This window comes from Ruditapes philippinarum, unplaced genomic scaffold (assembly GCF_026571515.1).
Source record: "Ruditapes philippinarum isolate M1 unplaced genomic scaffold, ASM2657151v2 ctg1351_1_1_1_1, whole genome shotgun sequence".
Taxonomy (NCBI): domain Eukaryota; kingdom Metazoa; phylum Mollusca; class Bivalvia; order Venerida; family Veneridae; genus Ruditapes; species Ruditapes philippinarum.
The window spans coordinates 56,137-71,236 of NW_026858449.1; the positions used below are offsets into that span (position 1 = coordinate 56,137).

General features: G+C 32.9%; 1 protein-coding gene across 1 annotated transcript; it reads left to right on the top strand.

Moving 5' to 3' along the window:
• The first annotated feature begins 233 nt into the window (after positions 1-233).
• LOC132753196 (mRNA decay activator protein ZFP36L2-like) lies at positions 234-2,664 on the top strand. Its single transcript, XM_060743640.1, has 2 exons — positions 234-392; positions 578-2,664. The coding sequence occupies exons 1-2, from the start codon at positions 291-293 to the stop codon at positions 1,730-1,732; spliced, it is 1,257 nt and encodes a 418-aa protein (XP_060599623.1). The 5' UTR covers positions 234-290; the 3' UTR covers positions 1,733-2,664.
• The last annotated feature ends 12,436 nt before the right edge of the window (positions 2,665-15,100 follow it).

Genomic DNA, 15,100 nt, shown 5'->3' on the forward strand with positions numbered 1-15,100 from the left:
ATTTTACAATAATTCAGTGTAATTCCCTTTCCTAATTTTACTTTAATTCAACATGTGTAAAATACGTACATGTACGTTGAAACTGTTAAACTGAAAACGCACAGTTACAACTATGGCCTGATTAGCCAATCAGAACGCGCGCTCTGTGATATCGGTTTGATTGACAGTTCATGAGACCTCGATTTGCGCTGTCGGCGAAGTAAACAAGTTTATGCTCCGCCTACTCTCTCCCGAGATTTTATAATACGGGAGAGTTGTGTGTGGAAAGTCAGTTGTAGTGCGAAGTTTACATGTTAAAGACGGATACACGAATTCATACAAAATTGTTTATATCTGAAGTTGACATCATGTCTACGACTTCTTTCTATGATGTCGGGGATGTTATATTACAGGTATGTTGATAAACAATGTTTCGTAAATGAATGAACTTATTTTGTTTGAAATGATTTTTGTCGGTGATATTTTCGGGAGCACGTGGCTCCTTAATTTTGTATTTTGTGATACTTTGATGCATATTGTGAAATTATTTATGCTGAATATTTTCATATGTTAAATATTTGTTAATTTATTTTTTCAGAATATGAAGTTAAATCAGTTGAGACAACAACAGCAAAATCAAAGTGCTGAACGAAGGAATACTATTGGTGCACCAGTGAATATTCAACGGAATAGAAATTTCTCTATTGGAAATTTTACTCCAGTGACAGGGAATAACGTTACACCTGTGATTCCTATGGATAATCAGAATGGATTGAATGATCATAGAAAATTGGATAGATCTTACAGTGAGCCTTGTGATAGAACAATGAATAACAATACAAACTTGAACACTCAGCAGCCTCAAAAACAACCTGCTGTGAATTCCAGTAGATATAAAACCGAACTTTGTCGTCCATTTGAAGAAAGTGGTCACTGTAAATACGCGGACAAGTGCCAATTTGCTCATGGAGCACACGAACTTAAACAATTACAGAGGCATCCAAAATACAAAACTGAACTCTGTCGCACATTCCATTCAAAGGGATTTTGCCCTTATGGTCCTAGATGCAATTTTGTTCACAATGACGACGTAGGCAGAAATGAAAAGAACAATCACGTTTCAACAACACAGGTACAGGTTCAGCAACAACCAGCTACGCAGTATTTCCAACACATCTCGCCACCTGGGTTCAGTCAATCTCCGCCACCTATGGTTCAACGTCCAACCACCATCAATTTCAATTCTAGTTACAACGGTTCTTTGGGCTCTTCAGCCGATTCATCACCTCCTTCAAGTGTGGGTAGCGAAAGTCCATCTCTTAGCCCAGTGTTTTTTGGTGAGGACATTCAAATGTTAAATGCTGGATATTTACCTATGAACAACGGGCTCAATTTTGACAATTCTACAAGCAGTAATGTGTTCACTATGCCAGAAATGGCATCATTAGATCTCACTCCTTTAAACATTCAAACACAATTGAATGCTGATTTGGGACTGTTAACTCAGCAATTCAATGCTTTGGTAAATTTGAACAATCATAGCAACAGTAACGAAAAAAGTTCTGCATTTGACGAATGGGATTCTACCCTTTTCACTACCCAGCCACCAGCGTCACCAGACTCCATTTCAGGGGAGAGCGTGGGAAGTGCGAGCAGTTTTGGTACTAGTAACACTTTTTCAACATGTGGTTCACCAATGGAGTCAGGAAAGAACTTTAGATTACCTGTATTCAATCATATTTCCCAGGATTAGATAAAAACATTGTGATTTATTCAATTTTGCCTTACTGGATTGGATAACTGTTGAAAATGTAAAATTTTCAAGTTTTATACTAAGAAAACTGGAGGTTGGCTTAAGTTATGTACTGTTAATACAAACCATGTTACTATATTGTTTCAAGTATGTTACATGTACACAAAATGGTAATTTTGGTATTTTTAATTAAATTTTGAATTTATTGTGATATTTTAGCAGTAAGGTCATGATTGCAGTGAACCTCCAAATTTTCTTTAAAAAGTTGATCGTTTATGAAATGTTTTTCATTCCTGTTTTATATATTTATTTTTTGAGCGATACCGACTTCAGGCGAAGTCTTGAATTTTGACAAATTGTGGTAAATTGTAGCTTTATAGTAAACTACACATCCACAAATTTTAGTATTAAAGTATTATTATTTTCCCAGGGCAATTGTAGTTTTTTTTACTTGGAAGTGCCTATAATGTTATTGTGTAATTTTTCAGGTACATTGTGTGCTAATCTACACTGTTCATGTAATACTTGCATTCATCAACTGTTTAACTGCTTTTCATTTGAGAAAATATTTATTGTAATGATCATGCATTTAAATTATTCTCTCATTTTATTTGTCTTCAAATTGTAAGCTCATCTTTTTTCTCATTGAATCAAGTTCATCGAATCAAGTTTTGTTTAATTCACATTGAATCGAGTTATGTTCAAATATTATCTTTGTTAAATTATTGAAAAATTATCAAAAAAAAAATCCAAAGAGTTTGGGAACATATTTTGTCATTTTGCAATTATCCATTACTCATCGCACTGTTAATATCCATGGATCATGTTATTTATATTTAACGAAAACAAAATATCCAGGTTTGGATGTACAATTTATCATTTTTGAAAAAAAAATATGTTATAAAAAAAATAAAATATATTTTCAAAGCTTACGTTATGTGCTGTTGTTTATTTGTCAGTGGTGAAAAGGGTAAATAAAAGTTGTCCAGTATTGAGACACTTCTACGAGATGGTTAAATTGTACATTAAAAATAAATCCCAGGTCTATTCAACAAATAATGTGCAATTTAAACAACTTGTAGTTTTGCCTCTTAAATACTTGGCCAAGTTTCAATGTGTTATTGAATATGACCTCGGGGACTGTGGTACAGATAAAATGGTTATATAGAGGTTTTGTAACTGTTCTACAGTTAAGTTAAATGTTCATCGAATTGAAATTTTAAGCAAGTTGCTTATAATACTGATAAAAAGATGAAGTACTTCTTTTAATGAAACCCTACATGTTGATAGTGTGAAATATGTTAGGTTAGAAGTGAAGGTATAAATTGAACTTGGTCTTTCCAGAATTTTGTATGAATTACAAATTTAGTCCCTTGAAATCATCTTTATTACCACCTGTTATATTTATTTAGATATTTATTTGAAACAATACAAATGCACTGCTATAAAGCAAGAATTTAAAAGATGATAAACGTATATGCTGTGCCTAATCGGCCCACTTGTTTAAATTTACAGAGTAACTTCAGTGAACAAACAGCTTGCCTTATCACAAATAGATTAACCTAGATACCAACCTGGTCTTGATATAAATGCCTGTCAATTTAGTTTCCTAAAGCTATTAAAAGCTGGCTAGTTATAGTTGAAAACATCATCTCGTGAAAAACTTGAAGTAAACCAGGACTTAAACATCTCATGCTGCAGATCAGCAATTTGGCTGCGTTTCCAAAACATGTAGATTTGTTTGTAAAATAGCAGGTTCCTCCAATATTGATAATTTGATCCAATTATCTACGCTATCAACCTGTTGTTTGTGACCCCTGACTAAAGGGTCAGACGTGAGACTAGCAGATAAAGTGCGGTGGGTAATACCTGTGAATCTTAACGTTCATACAAATAATATACACACTGCACTAAAATCAGTTATTCATTTTAATAGCCCCCCCCCAAAAATCAACTTGCGAATATTGAAACAGGTGGTTGTTCTTTTTTTACACGATACCAAGGTAACACGTGCCCACGTGCATGTATACATGTGCAATAAATTTGAAACGATGTACAGCGTTCTGACGAACACACGAAGATGTATACACATGTGTCTTTTTGTCAAAATTGGGGCCCTATTATTTTGTTGAAAGTAAGGATATTTTATCAACCGTTGCGGTACATTTTTAGTGTCCTGAAGAAATAACAATATATGCGCATGTATATGTGCACAAAATGTCGGGAGATAGCCAGAAATAGAGGAAGAAAACTGAATAATTAAATCGCAATAAAATGTGTGCGGTTTTGTGGTTCACATGCTTTTGTCGCGCCATTCATTGTAATATTCAAGATTAATAAAAGGTGATTTTTACACGGTCGTCAACACATTTTATTTAAAAACATATTATAAACCGTCTTTTTTGCCTATTATACGGAGTCGTAATACTAGATCAAGGAGTAATGGCTTATGAAATGGTAGGATATAAGGGGACCATCATTTGTTTATTACATAGCTCTACATTACTAACAGCAGTCAGTAAAATTTTGTTTTGACCATTTTAATTTTTTTTACCCAACTCGTTTATAAATGCGGTAACATCGTGTCGAAAAAGAATATTTTGCTGTTTACTAGCGGGTATAATTGTAGTCAAACGGTAAAGAGATATCAAAATGCATGTTTTTTTTTAAGCGGAGCTGTTAAAAATCGATACGAAGCCCGGCGTTGTCTCGCCTTACTAGTCTCGCCTGATTTTTTCGCGCGCTTTTATCGGTAAAGTGTACGTACCACGAGGTAGATGAAAACTGTAACTTTGACGATTTATGTAGAAAATATTAATGAAATAAATCGGCACAATCTGCTTCACAAAAAAGTCGAATTGTCATTCCAAGTTCCCTTTGATTTAAGACAATATTTTGAATAAAGTAACCGGCCAGATTCATCTTTAGAGCTATATAGTCAAAATTGTAAATTGTTTAGCAAACTTTGCATTTTTATAAAGAGGGAAATTAAGCTTGACTGTAGAAGCTACCTTACTCAATTATTAACGTTTTCTACATAAGCTTTGAGTCGTTATCATTCACAGTAGCTTAGATCTAGGGCTACATGTATTTTCGGACAAAATAACTAAATGAATGAACTTGATAACTTAAATCAAGTTGTTCCAGTTCCAATTAGATTTTTCAATTAGATCTTTATCTCTTTTTAATTCAGGTGGGTTTAAATAATCATGCATGATTTTAAAAATCATAAATTGTATTATACTCGACTTAAATTCTTCGACGAATCAAAACACAAGTTTATCATTCATTCTATCGAGATGACACCGAGTTAATTCATGAACAACAGCTGGCCCCACATCCTCTGTGACGTCATTCATTGACTCTTGGTACTGAATGACTAAGGCGCGTGCTTTCATGAATGAGCGAGCGACTCATTGATCTATGACGTCATAAAGGTGATGACGTTATTCATTGACAAATTTTGAGACAAGAACTAATTCAAATTTTGTATCAAGTGTTACGTCATTGACATTGTCTGAAATCCAGAACTATTCAGCATATTTCATTTTCAAATCTCTTGGGGTTTATTTATCCCTGGAAATTTTGAACTTGTAAATCTATCAGGAAAATGACCTTATTGGGACAATGAAAATGGTCTTGTAACATGTATGTGTGAATGCTAGCTGATAGTGATAAAATACTAGGCTTTTCACTAATAAGAATAACAAATGCTGATTCTTTAAACAAACAACGCCGTCTTTTATAAAGCCAGTTTTATTTACCTATGTAGACAAAGACCCGTTACTTTGATGTTTATTTGCCAAGTTTACGCAGTATGACGTAATTAACTATAAGTTGGCAAATTTTCTTTTCTGTTTGTAGTCTTTAGTTACTGAAATAGTAAAAACATGCATGCGGCCTTATGTGTATACAGTATTTGCTTATATATTCCATCTAAATAAAGTAGTCAAACACAGAGAATAAAGAAAAAAATGTGAAGAATATCAAGGTGTCCATTTTCTTGGACACTTAACAAAGCAAGTAAAATCTTGCCAACTCAGCATATTTGGGGATCATGAAATCTGTGGACTAGTTATGACTCGAGTAAGTTGGGCATCGGGTTAGAATATTCGATGCTTCAGACATTCTGTAGGCCCTTTTAAAATTACTAGTAGAACTAGTTACAATTATATAATCACATATCAAAATGGCGACTTGGAAGAAATTATTGAAAGCATGTTGAGTTAGGATATATATACGTCCTCGCACAGAAACTCTCCAAACTGATATGAAGAAAGCATTGTCAGTATATATACAAAGTATTATTTACTTCCTACATGATCGTTGGTTAAAGCAGCATGCCCCCAGATTCATCCTAATTTTCATGAAAATGTTGAAAATGTATTTAGAAATAAAACATTGTGAAATGACCAAAGAAGGTAATTTTCAGGTTGCAAAAGGGCACTTATATTATGTAAACAGACCATGTCCCTAAATTACTAAAAAAAATAGGTCGAGATGTGCAAAAATACCCCCATTAATTACGACGTTAGTCAGTCAGTAGAAATTAATATGGTGATAAATACTGCAAAATTAGTCTTTAATCGCACAAGACATTTAAATGTCATGATGAATCTGGAATTAATATTTTTTCTTTTCTTAAAATCTTTGAACATTTTCTCGAGTTTTATTTTCTTGAAATATTTGGGCTCACCTGGAACAGGTATATACATGTATTATATATATATTATATACATAGATCTACCAGTCTGGAGGCATGCAGCTTTAGAGTCTATATATGAAAATGCTTTGGTCATCAAAACGACAGAAGCATACATATGTCAGTTTAGTTCGGTGTGTCATATATTTTCATTAGATAAATTAACAAGGGAAAATGCCCGGCGACCGCAGCTAAAATGGCGTTTTTATCTGTCCACTCAGATAAGCCGTTGGCCAGACTAAATAACTATACAGTTTTGTCATACATGTTATCAATGTTCAGATAGATATGCGGACATTGTTTTTATGTACAAATTCCTGAGGCAAGTTGACCAGGTCGGACAAATCCAACTTGTTTACAACACTTGTTATTAACGATTTTAAGTACTATATCTCGCTACGTTAGAAACATGCTTTATAACATTTCAAAATATACCCTATTACTAAAACGTTGGAATTCAATCATAACAACATAACTGTTGTTCATTTGTTGTTGTTTGTGGGTGGGTGGGTTTTTGTGTTTTTTGTTGGTGTTGTTCCGGTATTCCGGTATTAAAAGGTCCCATCTTCCATGCACACAATGCATACACTGTAAATGAGGAGAACACCGGACGCGTTCACACTTGTTCAATTTTGGAACATTGCGCGTTTATATTTTGAATGCCTGTGTTCAGAAAAGGAGTTCTATTTACGAGTTGAACACTTATCATTTGAACGTCAGTGTTCAATGATAGTCCTTCTGACTAGACAACATGAAAGATTTTGAGTTTTTGACTACTTGGGTAAGTTTTTTGGTCAATATATTGTCAGTTGGGGTTACATCTACGCAATATAACAAGTAATGGTGCTTCAATAATTAAAACATTTTAAAGTGGAACATGATATGAACAGTAGCGTTCATCAAATGTTCTAATTGAGAACGTTTCTAAAAATAGATTTGTGACAATTTCTGACGTCATTCAAGTACCACAACAACAACAACAACAAGTAAGCGTTGGCGAAACGCAAGCTGAACACTTTACAGTAACAATGACTCAAATCGAAGAAAAAAACGGTATTAACTTTTACTTCTTTAGCATTCCTTTTATCGATAGATCTAATTATTTTATTTTTCTGAAAAGAACTAAATCGTCATATTGTTGTAGTTATTAACGTGTCTCCTTATATACAAGGAGAAGATCTATGTGATATTGTAGATTTTTTCTGAGTAGTCGGGGTTAGATCTATTTAAATGCAAAGATTAATGAATTATTTAGAAATTATGTATAGATCTTTGTATGATATATTTTGTTGCTTTATATTTTAATAGGATAGCGAGTAAGTACTGTTGTTTCAAGCAGTGATGAAAGATTTGAACTATAGACTGTAGATCTACAGAAACTGTTCCAGACTTCCATACAGATCTTTGAGGTTTGTTTCCTTAAACAATATAAGGTTGATAATATTTAAATTCTAACATTTCCAAATGAGCTTTTATTGTTAATCAAATCGTTTTATATTCTATAACTGTTACAAAGATGGCCTGACATTGTGTCACAAATAAATTGTGTCGTACAAGAGTCGTAGCTACGGATTCAAATCGACTTTGTGAGAATGTGGATGGCCCTGTTGATGTTAGAATTGTATTAAGATAATCTGACTTGAATGTGGTGTCTGATAAATTGTGAGATAATGCTTAAACATAATATATATATATTATATACATGTATGTCAACCACTTAGGCTGTTATTCCCTATATCAGAACTGTAAAAAATGATTTATCTCATAGGAAGCAACTATAAGCCTTTAAATCAACAGCATGTTAATAAATTCCATTAATGTTTTCCAGGATAGTGAAGAATATGATTTTCCTGCTACATTGAAACAAATGAAAACAAGCCGCACAAACTGATGACATACACTACAGAGAGGAGCAACTGTCCTTTGGTGTTTCGACATAGAATATTGATTATTGTTTATGTACTCTCGCAGCAGTTTGTATTTGCGAAGAAATTTAGGAAATTATCCTTAATTCATGTGTTATGTTGAGAAGACTGCATTCATGCACACAAGAATATAACACATAAAATACAACATGTAATAACACTAAGTGAAACAATGCTAGGATATTGAGAGACAGGTTTATGTTGCTGTGTGATTACTCGTATTTTTGTGGTCTGATATGAAACGCAAAATTCATGTTATCATGTACAAACAAATTACTGAAAGAACTTTGTAAAACAGTATTTAATTTTTTACATTTTGATCATAATTGTTAATCTTAAAATCTTTTCATTTTTTACTTTATAACTGTTTATCAGGCTTAGAGTTAGAAAATAATAAGAAATTTGGATAACATTATTCATTTTGTTATTGTGAATAACTAAAGAATAATTAAAAAATCTCAATATGATACTTTGTTTTATGACTTAGATCTGTTTTTTTATCAGGTGTTCAAATGTTAACATAAGTGTTCATCAGTGTTCTAACTTTTAACATATCTAATTTTGAACATGTTCTATGCGTTCAATATCTGTTGCATCGAAATTGAACGCGTCTGGCATTTAAAAGTAGAACACCTGAGTGTTCATAACATGTTCTATAATGGAATGGTTTGGTGTTAAGATTTTAACGTCAACGTTAAAATTTGAACCCTAGATGTTCATAAGGCGTTAGTATATGAACGGTTGGAGACAAAAGTTGAACACTAGTATTAAGAAATGGAACGCGTCTTGGCGTTCAATATCTGTTGCAAATAGGCGTTCAAGATGTGTTCTATTCTTGAACATTTACATTTACAGTGTACCTTTACTCATACATGATTTAGCCTCTTTTTTTCCTGTACTTTTTATACCTCAATTACCCTCACTTATGATTTTACCACCTATTTTGATCCTCTCTCTGTCATACTTTTTCCTGGCTTGATGCCCTATCCATTCCCTAACTTCACTTTCCTTATACCTCCTTTTCCCCTTATTCTTTGTTCATATTTCACCCTCCTCGTCCCTCTCACTATAGCCCCCGCCTCTCCTGCAGTCTGTCGCCCCTTTCATCGTTTTTCTACCACCCCAATTTTACCCCCAATTTCTCACATTTAATTTTGTACCTACTTGCATTCCACCCCAGCCCCACTCTCGAATTTATTACTCCCCTCCCCCACCAACGCGCGTTTAACTCAATGCCCCCACACACATACCCGTCCTTGCAACTGAGATGTTGTTTCAAGGTTATTGCTTCCTAAAGGCAAGGCCGTCCATTCATTGTGTATATATGACCATACATGTATATGTAAAGCGGTCAGTGACACAGACAAACTGACATTGTTGTTTAGACAACAAAATTGGACAAACCGTCCATACGCTTTTTATAAAGTGGAGAGCCAACCTTTAGTGTTATATTTTTTTTTCGTATACTTGTATAATGTATATAGTCCACACTGTCAAAACGGTAATGCTGAAATATGAAAAAGAAGCTTTAAAGAGAATCAAATTAGTCTACTAAGTTATAATATATATAATTGTTAGTCATTTATCAATTTCCATTCACACACATCTATCCATGGGGTGGTTTCATATTTATTAACTATATGTATAGAACTTTTATTTTATTAATTTTCCATTTTAAGTGGCATGGGTTAGTTAAATCAATCTTAAGATATATTAGCCAAACTGTTACTGTATTTAAGTCAATAGGCGTCCATTGTGCAATAATGTGTAAAAGATTTGGCACCAAATCACGGCAGCCTTGAAAACTTTTCCTTGTAGAAAATATTAACATTAAAATAACAATGTCGTTGATTTATTGACATATGGAATTATAATATTTGATTGGTTTCTTTACTTGTAATTCATGTCGATTTTAGACTGACAAATATATATAGAGTTGCATGAAGACTTAATAATTGTTGTTGTTGTTGGTGGTGTGTTAATGTGTTTCAAGGATCTTCCTTTCACAGAATTTCACGTTTTCCTGATCATTACTGAATATTAATTCACCTATTTTTTTTTAAGTAATCAGGAAGTGTCGCTAAACATCACGTATACATTTTCTATAAACTGATGAACTCATGCAGCTTCACTCGACTATTCGACTATACGAGTATAACGGGGTGACAAATACCCGGATATATGTAAGTAATATACCAACTTCAAAATAGTATATATTTTTCTATATAGGTAAATGGCGATAAACCCATCATAATAGGGAAGTTTCTTTACATAAACCCTCAACTGACTTTACCTATGGGTTTACCGAGTATAAATTTACCAAAGATTGCGAAATTTATCTTCGTGATTATATACGTACGTTTTCTGTTCAAACATCGAAGAAACGTCATTTAAATTATTAACAGGGATTCATACAAAGGTATCCCACTATATATTTTCTAAAGATGCCCCCCTCCCCCACAAAAAAAACAAAAACAAAACCCAACACCTAGGAAGCTTTCCTGTTCCTCATCTGGCAAACGCAACACCAACGGTCGAAAAACAATACGTCATTTCATTCATATTAAAACAATAATATATAGCATTTAACAAAATAAATAAGTGCTCATTTAAAGTTATGTTAATTAATTATCTAGATCAATCACGTGTCACATTTAAAATGTTATGAACATCTTTATCATTTCGAACATGTATCGAATTCATACTGAAAATTGTAGAGTATGGTCTATAATCACATATCTTTTTCTCGAGTTTGAATAATAATGGGGTTTGTTTCGTACTGGATCTAGTGCACTTAAGAGGGTCGGTGTATTTTACTTGTGAGTTCAGATTATACACGGTCGATGCATTCAGATTTTACAGTGTCGGGCATTTTACTAATGGGTTCAGATTTTACAGGGTCGGGGGCTCGGGGCACTTTACGAGTAGGTTCAGATTTTACAGGGTCGGGGCACTTTACGAGTGAGTTCAGATTTTACAGATTCTGGGTATTTTACTAGTGGGTTCAAATTTTAAAGAATCAGGAAATACGAGTATAAACTGCTGGTTCCTTTTGACGACGGTGCCTTTGGAATGAAGATTCTATAATATATCAAGTAAGGAGCAATCAAGACTTTAGATGAAAGTCGCAAGCGCTCGACTTATTTTGTAAAGAGTCTTTAGAAATAACTATATAATACACCGAGTATTATAGGTTCCAAACGGAAGTGGTGCACTACTCACTAACCTTCAAGGTACAATGGTTGATTCGAACCTTGAACCCATCATGAATTTACAAATCAGTATATGCCCTTAATCATAGCCACACAAGTCAACTCATCGTGAAAATCACTTGCACTTCTCTTTGTTCTTTTTAAAACAACCACAGATTGCACGGATAGTTGTCTGTGCACGATGTTCAAACAATGAAGTCTTTATGTAGAGGTTAACACATCGCTGTGTAATGAATTACCTTTGATGATATTGCAAAAATGTCGACGTGGAATAAATTAGCTGGTTTCCTCTAGTATTAATGAAGATACATATTATTTATAGTAAGAATGAATCTCAATCATTTAAATATTGATAATTGATGGTACAATAATTCCTCGTGAAATACAAATGTAATACAATTAATGAAATCCTATGACGTTATTCAAACACGTGATCAGTAAAACAGGTGGTCGCACAACGCAAATTTACTAAGCTACAGGCGTATATGAACACTTTTTTTTCATGATAAATACACAATTTAGCCGTCATTGCAGCATCCAACTTTCTTTCTTCCTTTCTTTCTCTCTCCATTCTTTCTTTCTTCTTTCTTTCTCTTTCTTCTTTCTTTCTCCTTTCTTTCTCTCTCCATTCTTTCTTTCTTCTTTCTCTTTTTTCTTTCTTTCTTTTTTTCTCTTTCTTTTCTTCTTTCTTTATTTCTTTCTTTCTTTTCTTTCTTTTCTTTCTTTCTTTCTTTCTTTCTTTCTTTCTTTCTTTCTTATAACTTGGATAGTTTATAAGGGTCATTGTATAAAATATATACACGAAATTTGGCACGACATGGCAGAATATATATATAAGATGACTTTATATGGTACCGTCTATATATAATACGAAATATTAAAGTAAAGCAAACACAATAAATATTACAACAAACACTTATTTAACCTTGTTCAACTGTCCGATTCGAAATAGGCTTAAAGCCGGAATATCGAATGTTATTGAAATAAAATCGGAACAATCTAAACTTTATTGATTTTATCAATTGAGAAATTTTTGATAACATTACGGTTGTTTGGTTAATTTAAGTCAAAGTTTATATAGAATAATACCACACTGTTCATTTTGTAGACTTATTCGAAATTTTATTTGATTTTTTAAAATGTATCAATATTACGATACTTTGAGGTCTTCCCGGTAGCTTTTTATTGCCAATTACTTTTAACTCGCCGATCTTGTGTCCATAATAAAGTGCAGACACATGTTTTCGTTTATGATTAATAAAATCGAGTTCACCTGAATATATGGCTTCTTTAAATATATCGACATGATATTTCTCCCTTCAAAAACATTTTGAAAACCAAAAATAATATTTTTTTTTAAAAAAAAATGCGCTGGCTTGACACCTCGCAGTTTAACTTAAATGGGAAAATCGTAGATATATCATAAAGTAATAGATACGTATGAAAATGTAAAAACTGTAAAGATGAACTTAAATTTTGTCTAATTTCAAAATAATTTTATACATGTATTTAATATTTATAAATCATTGTGTTTCTTATCATTTTGTGTCAAGATTCATAAATTTTATCATTTCGTATCAAATAAATATATTATCTTCTGCCATTCTTCTCATTACTATTAAAACATGTACATGACGTATTGATTATTTACGATAAATATTGACAATCTTCATGTACAAATACAAAGTATGAAAGGTATTACGCATAAAATGTCCTATTATTTACCGCGTGATCGGTTTTTTATAAGTAGAAATTTCCAAAATAATCCCTAAATATAGCACTCGGAACAACCAACTTAATTATACGTTACTATCTCAGGTACGCCGCTGTTTATCTATACACTTGAGGGGCTGTTGTGATGCCCGGGGGACCTCAACATTAAAGAAGCTGCGACAGTGGACATTGACAGTCAACCTGAGAGGCTTATACCTCGTCTATTTGAACGGAGCTGGGATTATAACAAGATTCCAGGATAGCTTAGTATCCTAATTACACAGCCAGCATACCGGTCTGCGCATCTTTACGGTTTCATATCTAAGTTTATTTAGCGGATTTTCTCACTTGCCGTCAAAACTTTAAAGGACATAGATAAAGCCGACTATTTTAAAATGTTTGATCTTTTCTTAAGCTTTTTTTTGAACATCTGTTGTTTAACTATCCGTTAATACTTCCGACTCTATCTGTTCTTTTTTCTCCTTCATAAAAGAAGAGTACTTTATTGTAAGAATAAAGATTCATTTATTAAAGCGATGCACTGTCCAAACAAAAAATTGGTCAGCAAAATCTATTGGACTCGTTCTTGTATATTTTTAAATAGGGGAAGTTTTTTTCCCTCTATTTTTAGATATTTGGACTTAAAGAAAATACCTATTACCTTAAGCCACTAAACTGTTTATAAGATTAAATTACATATCCTGATTCCATATCCAGTAATCAAATATTAAACCCTCACCACATTTAATTGGGCCAAAATATCTTAACAATGGACTTATCCATTCAACATTTCATCATTTTTAGGGAATTTCAAAACATATTCTTTCTGAAAAGGGAACAGTGCAGACGATGATCAGTCGGTTGATCCACAGTCGTTCGACACATATAAAATATATTTCACGTATATATTTTATACTGTAAACGTGTGCTGGATAGCAATTCAAAGGGTGATAATTTTATGACAATTTGACCAATATTGGCATGGCAAATCTGCCGAACGCCTGTGGGTTCATCTTGGTCTGCACTGGTAGCATGTATAAACTTTATTGCCGCTAGAAGGATAATAATGGTTTTAAAAACTTTCTACATGTCTATTTTTTCATGGTATTTGACAATGTACATTATATGGCGTCAGTTATAGTTAAATTATTCATAATCCCCGATCTGGTTTATGATTACTTAATGTAAATTAACAGAAATGTATATGATAAAATAGAATATATACACTTATGGTATGAAAACAGAACTTTGTATATACATTTTTTAAAAAGTTCACTGTATACAGCATTACATTCGTCCTGAGTTTTTATAGATGGTTTTTATTTAGTTTTAAGTTTTTCTGGAATCAGCTGTAGAATTATTGTTTATTGACTGATTTATTTAGACCATATGAATTACCTATATATACATTGGTGATGTACATGTACATATCAATTTCTTCTCACATGAATATACATACCGGTACACGCGTTTTTAGTGTTTGATTTTACGGCGTAACAACACAATTTACGTCATATAGCGCGACGCATTTTATATTATTTGTCCATGGTCTGCAAGGGTCTAAATGTTATATTTAATAAAAAGAATCCTACATTCTTTGTTACTGCATATCAGTATATGCTAATTTGATAACACTTTCATGATAATAACAATCTATGTGATAACGACATCACATGGTAAGTCTACAATACAGAGACTCAAGGTTTCATGCAATGACCAACGCCTAAATTGTTCAAGCACTGGTCACGGCATATAAGATGGACAAGTCCTTTCAGCGAAATTGAAAAATAATATAGAACAATTCGGTCAATGTTAA

What these genes read in the sequence shown, in the direction of transcription:
- LOC132753196 (XM_060743640.1), top strand. Translation starts at nt 291, where the DNA reads ATGTTAAAGACGGATACACGAATTCATACAAAATTGTTTATATCTGAA. An exon ending in TCGGGGATGTTATATTACAG is followed by an intron (nt 393 to 577) that starts GTATGTTGATAA and finishes TTATTTTTTCAG; the next exon opens with AATATGAAGTTAAATCAGTT.